General features: G+C 38.7%; 1 protein-coding gene across 1 annotated transcript in view; it reads right to left on the reverse strand.

The window, feature by feature from the left end:
• HEATR5B (HEAT repeat containing 5B) overlaps positions 1-18,779 on the reverse strand; it is a 103,763-nt gene that overhangs the window by 42,503 nt on the left and 42,481 nt on the right. Inside the window, exons 19-23 of the mRNA XM_040496515.1 lie at positions 17,787-17,946; positions 15,958-16,147; positions 13,498-13,667; positions 5,537-5,681; positions 415-654 (exon numbers count right to left, since the gene is read on the reverse strand). Coding sequence (XP_040352449.1) covers positions 415-654; positions 5,537-5,681; positions 13,498-13,667; positions 15,958-16,147; positions 17,787-17,946 — 905 coding nt within the window. The remainder of the gene's footprint in view (positions 1-414; positions 655-5,536; positions 5,682-13,497; positions 13,668-15,957; positions 16,148-17,786; positions 17,947-18,779) is intronic.

Raw genomic sequence — 18,779 nt, forward strand, 5'->3', positions numbered from 1 at the left:
TTAATAAAAAAGGACTAAATTCTCATTCCTTTGAAAACAGTAGACTTGGTAAGTTAAAAAAAAAAAAAAAATCAGAAACCAAGCAAAGGGTAACATAAAAGCCTTTTACATATTTCACTAGTTTTACATACTATGTTGAACTATGGAGTAACTGGGGGTTTTCATACATGAAAATTTAGTTTGAATTTAGCTGTTTCCCCCAAATCAAAGAAAGCATATTACTTTGTAATGTAATTTAACCTTCAACATTTATATAGGGATTTATAGATTAAAATGTATTAGTATTTTTAAATGCAAGCTCAAATTTAAATCTATGTATCTATATATCTTTTTATGTATCTGTATCCATATATTTACACATACAAATGTATATGAGAGGAAAAATATTCACTATTTTATATATTGAATACATACCACTAGAAGCTGCCAGGACATCTTTACAAAGCATTAGCCAATGCGAAAGTTTTTCTACAGCCAGTGATGACAGCATATGCCCCAAAGTATCGTGAATATCAGAACATAATTTTCTATCTGTCTCCCGGTCTAGCATTCCAAAAAGAAGCCCTTCAAGACCAGTTTCTGTTATATTAACACCTTGGTGCCGGCAATGGATATCACTTCGAGAACTAACTCCAGGTGCAAAAGGACTGACATCTGAAAAGCAAATTTTATAAATGAACTTGTACAGGATTTTGTTGTACACTAGAGGTAACAATTACGTTAAATACCAATGCTTACATGTAAATTCAGGATTACAACAAAACAAGCTAGCTACACATACAATTTATGTTCTCCAGTTTACATACATATCCTTAGGTTTAGAATTTAATCTGACAATAAATCTGATCTTTAAGACTGATTATTCTGAGGTAGTTTAAACAAATCTCCAGGGAATGCTAAATAGATACATATTTCACGTAAAAAAGAAAAAGTGTGGGAAAGAGATATATTTCTAGGTAGATTGAATTTAATGGCCTAAAAAATAATTACTGCTATATTTGTTGGAAGAACAAATTGAAATTCATTCAGTCTTATAGTTCAGATTTTTAAAAATCTGGCTTTATAAAGCCAGAACACAAATCATAAATGGATTATATGCTATACGAACACTTAAAAACTGGGAAAGTCCTTTCCAAGAAACATACAATCCAAAAGTAATACTGAATGGCGAGATGGATAAAATAGGTGAAGGGGATTAGGAGGCACAAACTTCAAGCTATAAAGTAAGTCACAGGGATGAAAAGTACAAACAAGGAATACAGTCAACAATATTGTAATAATGTCGTATGATGACAGATGGCGACTACACTTATCATGGTGAGCACTTCATCATGTACAGAATTGTGGATCTCTATGTTGTATCCCTGAAACTAACATAACATTGTATGTTACTTATACTTCAACTAAAAAAGCAATATTATTATAAGATAGTAAATGTCTTGCTTTATCTGAAAATCTTTTTGTTCTTATAAACAGCAAAACTTGTACAACAGGTAGCCTTAAGAATGGACACCGTGGGGGTACCCAGGTGGTTCAGTCAGTTAAGCATCCGACTTTGGCTCAGGTCATGATGCCATGGTCTGTGAGTTCAAGCCCTGCGTCAGGCTCTGTGCTCACAGCTCGGAGCCTGGAGCCTGCTTGGGATTGTGTCTCTCTCTCTCTCTCTGCCCCTCCCCTGCTCATGCTCTGTCTCTATCTCAAGAATAAATAAACATTAAAAAAAATAATAATAATGAATACTACGAGCTCCGAAGTCTAAAGTCCTCTGAACCTTGAAGAGAGTGAGACAGATGGATGGAAACTGAAAAGTGACTCTTTTAGTTGACTCACTCCAAAGACAAATGAGGGGTGTCTGCAGAAAACAGCCACAATGAAAGGAATTCAGACAGTAGGAAAAGTCAAAAGAAAAGGTTCCAAGGAAAGAGAACATTAATGAGAAATTAGACACAGAAGCTTAATTTTCACTTAGCAGCAGGTAATATGTTCCCATATCAGGAATTATACTTCTATAACATGAATTTTCATAGCTACATAGCAAACCACTGAATTAAGAGAACATTGATTAACTCATTGAGGATGAATTCCTAAAAGGGGAATTGCTAGGTCAAAGGGTAAGCTGACAAAAAATACTGACAAATCCAAAAAATTTGTATGACTTTACATTTCTTCCTATCTGCAGTGTAAGACATTTGTCTTCTATTCATACCTCTCCCAACGCTAGTTATAATCATTATTTTTAATCTGGTCAGTTTCATAAAAGAAAAATGCTATCTTACTATTGCACTGACTTATAACTTAATTATTATTTAATCACTGGAGATTGAAAATATTTCCTATGTTGATACTTGTTCTTTGATAAAACATGTTTCTTATGCTCTCATGATTTCTGTAGATGCAAAAGACAGTTAACATAGCAGGCCTGAGAATACTTAGTAAGGCCTGATATTCAGGTTAGCCCTCTGTTAGCATCTGAGAGAACTGGGTTTCAGGAGGGTTCCCACCATTTCCTGGTAAAAGTGGCTCACTACGCCTAACCTGTTTGTACAAACAGTATGGTTTATGCCAAACATACGCCTGACTTTTGAACATCTAGGCTTTTGAAACATGCTAGGCAGACATACCCTGTCAACCAGTGCCCCAAAAAAACCTTGGGGACTGAGTCTCTGAGAAGATTCCCTGGTAGACATTTCGTGTGTGTTGTCAAAACAGATTGTTGGGGAGTCAAGCAGCTCCTGTGTGACTTCATGGGGCATGGGCGCTTGGAAACCTGAGCCTGGTTTGCTCCAGACTTCACCCCAAGTACCTTTTCCCTCTGCAAATTTTGCTTTGTATCCAGTTGCTGTAATAAACCATAGCCATAAGCACGACTATATGCTAAGTCCTCCTACTGCATCATCGAATGTGGGGTGGTCTTAGGACCCCCAACACACTAAGCTTTTAAGCTTTAAAAATATTAAAACAGGGGCACCTGGGTGGCTCAGTTGGTTGAGTGTCTGGCTTCAGCCCAGGACATGATCTCGCGGTCCGTGAGTTCGAGCCCTGCGTTGGACTCTATGCTGACAGCTAGGAGCCTGGAGCCTGCTTCTTGTTCTGTGTCTCCCTCTCTCTTCCCCTCCCCTGCTCATGCTCTGCCTCTCTCTCTCTCTCTCTCTTTCAAAAATAAATAAACATTAAAAAAATTAAAAATTTTAAAACATAAATATACACACTTCAATAAATAAAGCAATAAATATATTTTGCAAATATTTCCCCCTCTTAGTTTGTCTTTCAACTTCAATGATGGTGGCTGAATGTAAACGTTTTAAAATTTTGTATCTTGGGCAGCCATGGTGGGTCAAGAGGATCGGTACTGTGGGAGGTTCAGCAGGACTGAGCGAACTGGGAGTATACTGAGGTCATCAGCAGCAGCATCAACAAACTGTGGACTTTCTCAACTCATTCCATACATCTTGTTGTTCAAGACTTGCAACACTAAACGAGAAACTGACAGCCTTTGAACAGAGACTAGAGTACACTGAAGCACGGGTGACAAAAGGTGAGACCTAGCACCATGCCATGCTGCTGCTGGGAGGCGTACCTGGGAAAGGCCCCAACAGCCTCCGCTCCTTCCTCTCTCCTTAAAGAGCAACAGGGCTTATTCTGGTTTTACTTTTTTCCAAAGCGTGGCCTTTGGGCCCTGCCACATACGTTGGTGTGTGATGTGGCGTGTGGGAAGAAGTCCAGGGGCACTCTCAGAAACAACATTAGGCATTTTACCTTTTAAGTAACCATTTTGTAGAACTGTTTGTCAATGCATTTGAGGCCGTGCAGAGCCAAACGCCTGGGACTCTTTGTTAAGGTCCTCCCCACCTCCTTTTCTCTCTCTCTCTCAGACTTTCCTTATAGCTCCCATTGCCTCTGCATTGGTTCTATAAACAGTCTTTGTCTCCTTTCCACCTTTGGAGGGGAGGGGGGTGGAGTGGAGTGGTGCTGGCTGAGAACACTTATGCCCTGGCAAGGTGGCCACCAGAGAATGTTGTTGGTAACCCACCAGTTTCTTGTCCTTTTGGGGAGGTCAAGGCCAGGCCCCCACTTGGCTTGAAGGGACATTTTCAGAATTTTCTTTCTGTCACTTGGGGTGTCTTTGCCTCTCATATTTCTCTAATAAACTCCTCGATTTTTAAAAAAGATAAAAATAAAAAAATTAAAATAAAATTTTATATCTTATTCAGGAATATTCTGTAATTACTTTTGGTTCTATGTTTTCTCTCTTAAAAGCAATAATGTTTATTGTATAGCTTCTTTCACATTTCTACAATACAGTATATTTGTTAATAGAGCTCCTACACTATGCTAAAATTGAAGATATTTTAGTATCTTGCTTCTTAGTACCCAAGCAACTTCTATGCCTTTGAAAGCTCTTGTAAGTAAAAATTTTTCTCTCACAATAAGGAAATATCTGTCAATTAAGCTCTGAAAAAGTTCCCAAGCAACCAATCCCTAGGGACCAGAAGACCAAGTATGAAATTCAAGTTATACATAAAACCCCCCCAAAAACAGAAAGAATTGAAGAAAGCAAAGATCTACCTTTTGCTACCCAAACATGTACTGACATTTCTTGTTTTATTGGTTATTCTAGCTTTACCTTCTTGAGGAAAAGTTGCATCACTTTTCAAAAGGGACCAAAGCTTTCAGGTACCCCCCAAATAGATCACTGCTCTTTCCAGAAGTCTATCAGTGATACTGAGCCAGAAGTCTATCAGTGATACTGAGCAACATCCTTAGAGTTAGTTATCCTTTATATATAGCTAAATCATCCTCAAGGCATGGCACAAGTATCTTGATATTAAATGCTGTTTAGCTCCAAACCTTAAAAAAGGTAAAAGTGTAAAATTACCAAGAAAACCATACTGGAATTTTTGGGGTCATGTGGGTGGCTCTGTCAGTTAAGCATCTGATTCTTGATTTCAGCTCGGTCATGATCTCAGAGTTGTGGGATCAAGCCCCATGTCGGGCTCAGTGCTGAGCGTGGAGCCTGCTTGGGATTCTCTCTCTTCTCTCTCTGCCCCTCCCCTGCTTATGCTGTCTCTGTCTCTGTCTCTGTCTCTCTCTCTGTCTCTCTCTCTCTCTCAAAAAAATCAATAAACATTTATGGGACGCCTGGGTGGCTCAGTCAGTTGAGCGTCTGACTTTGGTTCAGGTCATGATCTCACGGCTTATGGGTTCGAGCCCTGCATCAGCCTCTGCCCTGACAGCTCGGAGCCTGGAGACTGCTTCAGATTCTATGTCTCCCTCTCTCTCTCTCTGCCCCTCTCCCACTTGCTCTGTCTCTAAAAAATAAATAAAAACATAAAAAAATTATAAATAAATAAACATTAAAAAAATCTTTCTAAAAACTACACTGGAGGTGTTTTCTAAGTGATAATGGTTTTATTTTATTTAAAAGGACAGGAAGAATGACTATCCTTGAAAGCAAAAATGTTACTTAAAGAGCAATACTCCTGTGAAATGGTTAAGTATTTAAACAAAAAGAATAATGACCGATAAGGTAACTTACTAGTACCACTGTTCTCCTTGTCGCCTGCATTTTTGGCTAGGCTCATGGCATATTCACAGACTTCCGCAGCTTCTCTTTGGGCGAGCTGCCGGAGACAAGCCACGGCTGCGCGTCGAAGCAGCAAATGGGAACTACATAAGTGAACCTGTAAACCATAACATATTAGACAATTTTTTTAAAAACACTGCGATCTCATTTACCTAATGAATATATATTAACACTTTACTTGGGAAGAGGCTCTTCGTTGAACAACATCAGTTGTTAAGTATATAGCCAAATAAATGGCCTTTTGGAAAAATAATAATACCAATAAAGCATATAAGGAATATTTTAGTGGCCAAAATAACTGTCCCAAGACCTGGTCACTAAAGACCATACAATATACATAAAAATCCAGGTGGATCTCTTGCACATCTTATTTTACACACGGTCCTACTAAATGTTGTCATCCAAAATTTTTAACTGCAGGGGTGCCTGAGTAGCTCAGTCGGTTAAGCATCCGACTTCGGCTCAGGTCATGATCTCATGGTTCATGGGTTCGAGCCCCGCATTGGGCTCTGTGCTGACAGCTCAGAGCCCAGAGCCTGTTTCAGATTCTGAGTCTCCCTCTCTCTATGCCTCTCCCCCACTCATGCTTTGTCTCCCTCTGTCTCAAAAATAAATAAACATAAAAAAAATTTAAAAATTGTTAAGTGCATAAAGATTATATGTAGTCAATGAAAAGTTAGCAAGGAATGAAAGCAAAGAAGGGTTGTTTATTAAAATTAAAAAAATCAAGCCAATATTTACACGTGGAAAAAATTCCAAAATGGGCCCTTTTGGAAAAGAATTGTTTTTCATCTCAAAAGATCCTGAAAGACATTGAAAAAATCAATGTAGCACACTTTAATACATGAAGTATAAGACACAGCATAACATGATGATTAAGAGCTTGTGCTCTGATTGCTAGACTGGGTTTGAATCTTGGTTGTCATTTACTTCTGTGTGACCTTCGACTAGTTACTTAACCTCTCTGTGCCTTGTTTGTCCATATGCAAAATGTGGAGAGTAATTCTTTGCAGGAATATAGTGAAAATAAAATAAGTTAATGCAAGTATTTTGCTTAGAACAATGATTGACATACTTACTCAATACAGATTAGTTGTTATTACCATAAAGCTGATTCACCAAGAAAATATTAAATTAGGTCCCATGAGCTACTTCTTAAGCAAGGAGATAAGAAATGTAAGTAATATATGTTAGTAAAAAATCTCATCCAGAAATAGCGAAAGGGGGAATAATTATATGGAATACACCACCCCTTCACAATGCTAGATAGTATATTTTTATACTACCAATATAGCATTTTTAATTCCAGATATATTTGCATAAAATTCATAGCCTGTGAAACTTATACCAAGTATTTAAAATCTATACCTATATCTATATCTATATATACATATATATGTATATATATATAACTGAGGAGAGAAAACCTGACAGATTTCTTTCAATAAAATGTTTTATTCACTCCATTTCCTTAAAATTAAGACATTTTGGAACTTTCAAATATCCTCTAATTAGAAAGCTTAAGCATGGTCACATGAGATGCGAAGAACAAGTCACTTAGTCTCTCAGAGTTTCTGCCTTTTCATGTGTACATTGGGGACAATACCCACCCTATCTTACATGATTGTGGTAAGAATCAAATGATTAAATATATATAAACAGAACATCATAAAAATTTAATTTAGTTGCAACTAAATAGAATTGTAGCTAAGAGGGGTGCCTTGCTGGCTCAGTCTATACACCATGCAACTCTTTATCTTGGGGTCGTGAGTTCAAGCCCCACGTTGGGCACAGAGTTTACGTAAAAAAAATTTTTTTAATATTAAAAAAAAAGAATTGTAGCTAAGAAAATACATTCAACAAATGTTGATTGGGAGAGCTGAAGAGAAAAAAATAGAACACTTTTGTTTTTAAAGTACTTTGAATGCTCCATTTTAATGATTTTGAGGCATATATATTTTTTTCCATTTGAACATCTCTAGTATTAGAGATGCAAATTACAATCGATGGTGTCTTACAGTCACTGTAAATCAGGTAAAATAAAGACATATTTGTTTGAATAAATATTTGATAAAAATATGTGGCTTCCTAATGTCCCTCCCCAGCTCCTTAGAGATAATGAGAATCTATAGTGACATACATCATTATAGTTTCATTTAGCCTGCTCTTGAACTTTATATAAATGGAACTATGTAGTATGCTCTTATGTCCGACTTCTCAGAAATTTATCTGTGAGATTCATCCAAGTAACTACATTTCAGTTTGTTTTTATTGCTGTGTAATGTTCTGTTGAATATTAATTATATCACTATTTATCCACTGCTCACTGGTAGACATACAGGTCATTTCTGGGTTTTGGCTATTTTGAATAACCAATCAATGAACATTCCTGCACATGTATTTTGGCACACATATGCATGTATTTCTTTCAGCTATTTACTTAAGACTGAAGTTGCTGGGGGCACCTGGATGGCTCAGTTGGTTGTGTCTACTTTTTTTTTTTTTTAATGTTTATTTTTGAGAGAGAGACAGCGCAAGAGAGCACGCACGCATGCATGCATGCATGAGTGGAGCAGGGGCAGAGAGAGGGACAGAGGATCTGAAGCAGGCTCTATGTCGACAGCAGCAAGCCCAATATGGGGCTCGAACTCAAGAACCGTGAGATCATGACCTGAGCTGAAGTCAGACACTCAACTAACTGAGCCACCCAGGTGCCCCAGGCGTCCTACTCTTGATTTTAGCTCAGGTCATGATCTCACGGTTCCTGAGATTGAGACCGCATCAGGCTCTGCGTAGACAGCACAGAGTCTGCTTGGTATACTCTCTCTCCCTCTCTCTCTGCCCCTCCCCGCTCACATACTCTCTTTCTCTCAAAATAAATAAATGTAAAAAAAAAAAAAGCCTATAAAAAAAAGAGTGAAGTTTCTGGGTCATAGCATATGCATATATTAAACTAGTTTAGATTATGCCTAATTGTTTTCCAAAGAAACTTTTTTGTCTTATATTTCACAAACTTCAGGAACATTGTGTTGCTTACTCCTACAGTAGACCTCCACCTTCCTATAAAAATGCCTGTTATTTTATACTTTACATCATCTTGCTATCTCTTGTTGCATCCACCGCATATACATCCTGGACAACTGGACGTCCCCTGCTCTGACACTGATGACCTGGGCATTCAGTTCAAGTCTTTTTCTCACTGACATTTCCTACAACTATCCCAGATGACATCAATGCCTATGTGTGGAATACTTCTGTCAGGATGGGAGAATGAGTAACTGTGGTCACCTGGTAGAAAAGCAGTTGCTTGCCAAGAGGGAAATAACAATACTTCAGAGTGGTGGTTGTTCTTTAAAAGACTCATTTTGAATAGTTCTAACATCACACAAATTTTAACACTTTTTTTTTTTAATTTTTTTTTTTTCCACGTTTATTTATTTTTGGGACAGAGAGAGACAGAGCATGAACGGGGGAGGGGCAGAGAGAGAGGGAGACACAGAATCGGAAACAGGCTCCAGGCTCTGAGCCATCAGCCCAGAGCCCGACGCGGGGCTTGAACTCACGGACCGCGAGATTGTGACCTGGCTGAAGTCGGACGCTTAACCGACTGCGCCACCCAGGCGCCCCAACACTTTTATATCACTTAAAGATTACTATGCTGAAACTCACCTCTCAATACATTTGCTGAAAAAATAAATCACATTTCATTTGTGTGAGGTATTACACATGGTATCACATAATATTGCCATGTCTTTTTTTTTTTTTTTAATTTTTTTTTTCCACGTTTATTTATTTTTGGGACAGAGAGAGACAGAGCATGAACGGGGGAGGGGCAGAGAGAGAGGGAGACACAGAATCGGAAACAGGCTCCAGGCTCCGAGCCATCAGCCCAGAGCCTGACGCGGGGCTCGAACTCACGGACCGCGAGATCGTGACCTGGCCGAAGTCGGACGCTTAACCGACTGCCTCACCAGATGCCCCTAATATTGCCATTTCTGATGGCAATGATTGAGTAGGAATAAACATGAAATTTGTAAAAATCTGAACCGATTTCACTAATTTGGATGAACCCACGTGTGGACTAATTTTCAGTGTTGAAAGATCTGGTATAGAGACAGCACAGGGGCTTTTGGCAATGTGGAAACAAGACAACCCCTTACATGGCCCCTTTTCTCATCGCTACCCTGCCAAGCCACCTCCTTCCAACCAACTACCTGGAATCTCACTACTTAGCCTCTTGGAAGAGGTTCAGGAAAGTGCTCCAACACACCTTGTAATAAAACCCTTGGTGTTCTGCCAAGGGAATCAATTTGGAGGCTCATTGCACAGCCTGTGGCTTATTGATAACCTCCACTGAGATAAAGAAACTCATGTTATTACTTTACCAGATCCTCTTAAATGTGCTCTATTTCATAAGGTCAATGCCATAGTATAATTATATTTAAGGAGAAAAAAATGGAGAGAGGAATCAGACAACCTAAAGAATACATGTCTGTGTTTTGTCAGTAACCTACGTTTGTCAGTAACCTAAGCTGTATCACGTAACAGAGTCACCTTGTTCAAGAGATGCCATCAATGCCCTCGGAGCTTGGGCATTAAACCATGGTTTTTGGCAGGATGCTACGTATCTTGTTGCAGAATGCAATCAGATATGAACTATTAATCGACTATTTTCTTTGCAGATGTTTTTTGTACACATTTCATGTGCATCTGGTTTCTGCCCTGCAGCACTCTCAGATTCTGGGATGGTCTAGGACGGATTCACATTCCCCTGGTCTATGGTGAAACAAGAGCAAACTTTATTGCGTCTGTTAAATATACCACATCAGATCTAACAACTAATATGTTAGCCTTTCAGTCCCTTCACCTCATTCTGGGTAACCTCCTCCCTTTTTCTCAGCAATATCCTCCCATGGTTACATCTGTAGCGCCTTTCTTTCTCCTTGTATATCAGCCTCATACTGTCTTTTCCTTCCTCCTGTACTGAAGTGAGAGCTCACAATCTCAGCACTATCTTGTTAGTATCCTTATTTCTTTCATCCTGCTGTCATTTAACTGAACCTGCTTGGCCAAAGTCCAACCATGAATGAATGTACCAAAGCATCTATCTGGCTGCTCAGTGCCTGTGCTCAGTTGATTACAGGTTTTGGAGAAAAATCCTACAAGGTGAACTGCTACCATTACAAATCACACACTGGAGCCAAAAGGGTCACTATTCTCCGCTGAAGCCTTAGTCCTACCACAGAAACTCCTATTTCTCCAGTTAGTTCAATCTCCCACACCCCACTCCTGTCAAATTTCTGGCCCTCTTCTTTGCTCTTTTGTTCATAAAACTTATCTTCCCTTTTACGTGAAAGTAAAAGTCATTGGATGATAAACCCCCAACTTCAAGCCGCCAAATCCATAAACTCATCTGTATGTACACTCATCCTCTCCCCCTTTCTTCTTGCTGTACCGGGAGAGAGATTCTCTTCCTTGTGCCCTGAGAAGTTTATCCCATTAGAAACCTTGGGTGATTAATTATCTCTCCACTCTCCGTCCCACACCTTAAACTCTCCCACCCTACTGGTTCCATCCCCTCAGCATTTAAACCCTCACATCTCACTACCATAGGAGAAAAAGTCCATCTCCCCCTTGACCTACTGTCCTCCGTCCTCTCCTACAAAGTGAACTTCTGGAAAGAAGTTTCTATTCATATCCCACCATTAGCCCAATGTATTTGGGCTTCCATTGGTACCACTCTGCAAGATGAGCTCTTGCTAAAGCCATCATGTGACAAAAGCCAAAGGACACATTATAAATCTCATTCTTATCTCTTAACAATATGTTATAGCAGCCCACTCCTCTAATCCACTTGGCTTCCGTGAACACTACAAACTCTATTTTTCCTTTAATCACTCAGATTGCTTCATATTTTTCCTAATTCTTTTTCTTTCCCTAAATGTTATATGCTGGATTCCTCATGCAGCACTCTCCCCGGTGATCTTATCTACTTCTGTATTTATTGCCCATCTAAATGCTTATGCCTCCCAAATTTACCTTTCCAACCAGACTTCTCTTTTCTGAGCTCTAGCTCATGAAACTAACTAAATGTCTAAAACTGAATTCATTACATCCACCTTTCCCAACCTTCTCCTATTCTGGTGTTACCAATCTCAGAAAATTATATTACTATGCGCAAGTCAGGAACTTGGATTATATCCTTCTCCTTTTTCCTTACAGCCCATTAATCAATGAATTGCACTGATTCTTTCTCTTAAACATCACTCAAATCCATTTATTTTTCTGCATTCTCATTGCTACTAATAGGGAGCAAGTCATTACCATCTCTCTCCTAGACCACCGTATTTCTCTCTTTAAAAAAAATTTTTTTTAAATGTTTACTTATTTTTGAAAGGGGGACAGAGTGTGAGTGGGGAAGTGGCAGACAGAGAGGGAGACACAGAATTCAGAGCAGGCTCCAGGCTCCGAGCTATCAGCACGGAGCTTGACATGGGGCTGGAACTCATGGACCATGAGATCATGACTGGAGCTGAAGTTGGACGCTTAACCAACTGAGCCACCAGGCGCCCCACCATAATTTTCAAAGCCAAAACAGTCCAAAGTTTTACTAAATCTAGAAAGTCTGCATGATCTGTCACCTGGCTAACTGTCTAGCTTCATCCTGTGCCTGGGCCCTATCCACCCCTTCTCTCTCAGCCTAACCACACTGACTAAACAGTTTCTTGAATGTATCACACTCCTTCCCATCTTGGGGCCTTTCACATTTTTCTCTCTCCCTAAAAATAAATGCTGTCTATACCAATACCATGCTTTCTCTCAAACTAACTCTTATTTATCACACCTTGAATATCATTTTTTCAGGGAAATCTTTTCTGAATGCCTGGATTCTGACAGGCTCCCCTGTTACATGTTTTCCTATAGCCCTTTCTAGCAATTGTCATATTGGTAAATAATTATTATTGGCCATGTTCCCTTGTAAACTATAAATTTTATATGACAGAAACTTCATCTTGTCTCATCTATAAAATGTATTCCCAGTACTTTGCATAGTACATGACATATGGCAGTTTCTCAATAAGTATTTATTAAGTGAACAGATTAATGACTGTGATGACAGCAACTGCCCCTCAGAAGTTATCAATCAAACTTTAGGAGACAAAATTCTGAATGGGAAAAGCTAAAAATATGATACATCCTTAACCAAGACATAAACAGCTCATCAAAATATTTCTTAAAAGGTGAAAAAGGCGGGGCGCCTGGGTGGCGCAGTCGGTTAAGCGTCCGACTTCAGCCAGGTCACGATCTCGCGGTCCGTGAGTTCGAGCCCCGCGTCAGGCTCTGGGCTGATGGCTCGGAGCCTGGAGCCTGTTTCCGATTCTGTGTCTCCCTCTCTCTCTGCCCCTCCCCCGTTCATGCTCTGTCTCTCTCTGTCCCCAAAATAAATAAACGTAGAAAAAAAAAATTAAAAAAAAAAAAAAGGTGAAAAAGGAAACCAGTAAATAAAACGAACAGTCATAAAATGACTACTGAAGCTGAATCTCTAAGATTCACAATCCAGGAAACTTCCATTTTTTGTTTTGGGTCTAGTTTAATCTTTTGGGAAACAAATCTGGGGCTCTCTAAATAAATCCATGAATGAGGGGTGCCCGGGTGGCTCATTCAGTTGAGCATCTGACTCTTGGTTTCGGCTCAGGTCATGATCTCACGGTTTGGGAGTTCGAGCTCCACGTCTGGCTTGGTGCTGACAGCCTGCTTGGGATTCTCTCTGTCTCTCTCTCTCTCTCTCTCTCTCTGCGAACCGCACCCCCTCCCCCCACCAGCCGCTTGTGCTGTCTCTGTCCCTCTCAAAATAAATAAACTCTGAAAATATTAAATAAATAAATACATAAACGAAGCAGCTTTATACTTACACACAGGCTAGGAACAAGACTAGATAGGTTGACATGTCGTGGTGCAAACATGTGAAGCTGCTGAAGGCAAGAAATGGCAGCAGCCTGAACAAGGGAATCTGAATGGTCCTGGGTTATGGCACAACCCACCAAACAAGAAGAACGAATGGTGGAAATTGTTGCTCCGTTCCCTAATCGAAAAATACAAGAAAATGCAAAACACAATTATTAGTATTACCAAAAATATTCCTAGAAAACAATTGTCTTCTAAATAACCTCTCTTTCTGATTACTGTACAGTTTTGAAGACAAAAAGTCTACGAAGTCCATAGAAATGATTTCAAAACATGATTGTCTATCAATGACAATATATCCCTCCAGGTTTAGCTAGGTTTACATATACTCCCTAGGAAACTATGTTGTCTTTTAAATCCATCATTGTTTTATTTGAAAGAGACAGAAAATTCCTCATTCTGTTTCTCTGTTCAACCAATATTATCACGACAGTATTTAATAACTTTAAATTGTATTTTCCTAAGAAGATTAATGGAAATTTTTACAGAGATAGGAAAAATAATTGTAGTATTATATACTATCTGTATAAAAATGGCTTAATTGCCGGGGCGCCTGGGTGGCTCAGTTGGTTGAGCGTCCGACTTCAGCTCAGGTCATGATCTCACAGTTCATTGTTCAAGCCCCACATCGGGCTCTGTGCTGACAGCTCAGAGCCTGGAGCCTGTTTTGGATTCTGTGCCTCCCTCTCTCTCTACCCCTCCCCCACTCATGCTCTGTCTCTCTTTTTTTTTTTTAATTTTTTTTAAACATTTTATTTATTTATTTTTTTTTAAATTTTTTTTCAACATTTATTTATTTTTGCGAGAGAGAGAGACAGAGCATGAATGGGGGAGGGGCAGAGAGAGAGGGAGACACAGAATCGGAAACAGGCTCCAGGCTCCGAGCCATCAGCCCAGAGCCTGACGCGGGGCTCGAACTCATGGACCGCGAGATCGTGCCCTGGCTGAAGTTGGACGCTTAACCTACTGCGCCACCCAGGCGCCCCAACGTTTTATTTATTTTTGAGACAGAGAGAGACAGAGCATGAACAGGGGAGGGGCAGAGAGAGAGGGAGACACAGAATCGGCAGCAGGCTCCAGGCTCTGAGCCATCAGCCCAGAGCCCGACGCGGGGCTTGAACTCACGGACCACGAGATCGTGACCTGAGCCGAAGTCAGACGCCCAACCGACTGAGCCACCCAGGTGCCCCATCTCTGTCTCTGTCTCTTAAAAAAAAATGAATAAACCTTAAAAAAAAAAAGGCTTAATTGCCTAATGTAAGTGATTTCAAACTTTTGCCAATGTAAAATAAAAAATAATTTTATAGACATAAGGAAATCATAGGGTCACTTCTAATTTGAAATACACATTGCCTCCTTATCACTGCATTAGAAAGCACTTGGTAAACACCTATGTTTAATCAAAGTTGTATATTTATCCTGTGTATATCCTTATGATAACACTGAAAGAAAGAATTATCAACTTTCTCAAAGAGGACACTGAGACCAAGAAAAAAGACATGTCTAAATCATTTATTTTCCACTTTCTAGCATTCTTCATCAGGATCTTTTTATTTCGGCTTCCTTTTTTAAAATATCTGTCTGGATGGAGGCAACACAGACAGCAGAGTGGTTAAGAATGCATGCAAAGGAAACTGATCTGGGCTTCACCTCTGGCTCCAACCACTTGCTGGCTATACAAAACTTGGAAAAGTTCTTAACCTCTCCCAGCCTTAGAGTTCCATCTATAAAATGGAGTGATATACCTATCTCAGGATGTTGTCAAAGTTAAATGAGATAATGTGCATAAACACCTTGACCCACTTAAAGCATTTACTGAATGATGGGAAAAAAGTGAAAATTTTGAAAATGGCTGGTACATTCAGGATAAATTCACAGTAATTTTCTGCCTTGTATGTTTCATTCAACCTTTAGTAAAATTATGTCGGTGGAATTGTGTGGTTAGAATGTGGGCCTTAGAATCATACCTATCTTCTCTGAGTTTGCTTCCTCACAGAGAAATTACATAATATTATCCCCTTTATTGCAGTGGGTTTTCAAACTTTGATCCTGAGCTTTAGAGTTCAAAGAAAACAGTGAAGCAAAAGTCCATGAAGACAAGTGGATGGCACTCCGGGACACAGGAACTCCACTTTCATCTTGTCTTCATGGGGATCCAGGTAAAATATAATTTGGAAAGGCTGTCTCTGCTCAAAACTTCAAATAACAGTCAGTTATAGGTATGGTGTACGCATTAGATTAAATACCATATGTAAAAAGAAGAGGCATAGGTCTTTGGTAAATAACAAGCATTCAGTACATAGTAATTATTATTATTATAAGTTTTCATTTAGCAACATGATAGCGACATGCAGGAAACTGAAAGACAGCAAAGTGTAGTTCCTTTCATTTAAGATGAATTCACTCACCTTGTAGCTCAGGGCCAACCGTAGTTATTATGGCACCCAAACATCTACCCAAACATTGATGAACTTCTGTATGTGAAGGTGGAACAGTCAACAGCAAGGTAAGAACTAGAGATAATGTTGGCTCCACATATCCACGATACATTGGGCCACTAGAATCCACTATAAGAGCGAGTGAATGAAGAGACCATGTCTGGAATGAAATATAATTTCATTTAGTTGTAAGGAATAATTAAGAGTATACTGAGCTGATTTTTTTAATTTAAATTTTAGTAACTACTAACATCTTACTTTTTTAAAAGTTTATTTGTTTTGAGAGCGTGCACATGCAAATGGGGTAGGAGGGGAGAGAGAGAGAGAGAGAGAGAGAGAGAGAGAGAGAGAGAGAGAGAATGAATCTCAAGCAGGATCCGTGCAGTGCAGAGCCTGACACAGGGCTCGATCCCGTGAACCGTTAAGATTATGACCTGAGCCAAAATCAAAAGTTGGGACGTTTAACTGACTGAACTACGTAGATGCTCCTTGAGTTAGGATTCTTAAAACAGAAGACAAATTAGGGAAAACTTAAGAATATCTACTGTACTCTTCTTGTGCAGATATATAGTAGTGCTGAGGGAATGCAATTGATACAAATTATAGTAAAATGTCCTCTCATATAAAAAGAATCATGTAGGGGTGCCTATCGGATGGCTCAGCTGGTTAAGCCTCCACCTCTTGATTTCAGCTCAGGTCATGATCTTGTAGTTCATCTCGCAGTCTACTGTGAAAACAGAAATTTTTTTTAAAAAAAGTGTAGCGCCTAACAAGTAATAAGCTTACTTAACTTTTGTTTCTAACCTTTTTGGGAATTTTGGGCTTTACACAGCTGGAAACTTTTACCAAGAAGTCAAAGGCAAACTAAGCCTGTAGACTGGAAGCCTCTGCTGGATTTACTGCTTCTTGTCTAACTGTGAAGGAACTAATTTATCAACAAACTAATGGTATGTAGTAATGGCAACTGAATTATTTCTTCTCCCAACTTACAGTCCCAGTATGAAGCTGGCAAGCTGAATGCTACTATAGTCATATACTCTTAATATTTTTAGGTGCATCAGTGCATGGTGGCAAATCCTTAGTGTAGTATGTTTTCAGACATGTGAAGCTCTTGCCTTTTGTTGTGGTTGTATTTATTTGTACATAAAATGTTCGAGCATAAACAAACAAAAATTCCAGGAGAACACTTGAAAATTCAACCAAAAAACCTAGACTTTGACTGCTGTCTGAGTGGGAAGAGAGACAGGATAGCCATTAAAACAAACTTGATCAACTCAGCAAATGTGGAGCGCCTGGGTGGCTCATTTGGTTAAGCGTCTGACTTCAGGTCATGATCTCAGTTTGTGGGTTCGAGCCCTGTGTTGGGCTCTGTGCTGACAGCTTGGAGCCTGGAGCCTGCTTTGGATTCTGTGTCTCCCTCTCTCCCTGCCCTTCCCCTGCTCTTGCTCTCTCTCAAAAACAACAACAACAACAACAACAACAACAACAACAACAACAACAAAAACTTAGCAAATGTAAGGAAATGCAAAAAAAGAGGAAACAAGTACAAAAGATAGTAAATTAATAAAAAGAAACTATATTTTGAGAAATATATGTGAATGGGTTAAATAAGACAGATTTAAGACTAGGTTAAAATACAAATTCCTGTTCTACAGTTTTACAAATAGAACTCATAAAACAAAGACCCTAGTAACATTTTTCCAAACAAATTATAAGAATCATTACTATTTTATAAAACAAATGACAGTCCTAAAAATATTATTTAAAAATGTCATAATGAAACAAAATCAGCATTTTACCTGGACTTCAGAGGATGTTCCATCTTGTGCTAGAGCCAATAAAATGCTGACACTGGTTTTCAGATGTTGTCCTGAGCCGATACCACCAACATAACGATGCAAGCAACCCAGAGCCAATGAGTGCCCAGTTCTGGATACAACATCTCGGGCTGATTTCAACCTGGGAAAATAATTATATGCTTCAGGGACTGGCCTTTCTATTTCCCTATGACAATAACAAGCTGATTATGAGTCACACCATAAACTGGATTTATTGTGGAAATCAGAAAAGACTACAATCATGATTACTTCTTTATCCACTCCCTACCAAGAGTCAGAGATTAATTTAAAATGGTTGGCTAACGTCACATATTTCATTTTAATTTTAGAGAAAATCTGAAAGAAGAATCACAACTTCTCAGTTTTTAACATTTATTATTCCTTGAAAAGTTAAGAATCATTTGAAACATATTTTTATTATTGGTGTTTTAAATAAACACGAATTGCTTTTATAACTGGTTTTAAAAATCTAAAAATTTAGATTACAGAAATTACAAAACTACAGAAAATGTTAACTTAAGAAATTCTCTATAATTATGATTTGAACCTCTTTAACATGCATCAGTCTTTTTCTTTGTGAAATATATCTAATGAATTAAAAAATATAAAAAGAAGATATTGCAGATTACTTAAAAAATAAGCTTTATTGAGATATATTTATATAAAATAAAATTCACCAATGGTAATTCTTTTCAAGTATCCATAGAACATTTACCAAGATAGATAATTAATTGAGCCAATAAGGAAATAAAACATATCAGAATTTATGGTATGCAGCTAAAGTATGTATCAAGGTGAATTTATAGCATCAAAATCCTTGTATTAGAAAAGAAGAAAGGTTTTAAATGAATTATCTAAACCTCCACCTTCAGAATCTAGAAAGAGAAAAGTAAACTGAACTGAAGGTAAGCATAATGAAGCAAGTTATAAAAATAAAGCAGAAATCAGTGGAAG

The sequence above is a fragment of the Herpailurus yagouaroundi genome, unplaced genomic scaffold, assembly GCF_014898765.1.
Source record: "Herpailurus yagouaroundi ecotype Mexico unplaced genomic scaffold, PumYag 188, whole genome shotgun sequence".
NCBI classification, from domain to species: domain Eukaryota; kingdom Metazoa; phylum Chordata; class Mammalia; order Carnivora; family Felidae; genus Herpailurus; species Herpailurus yagouaroundi.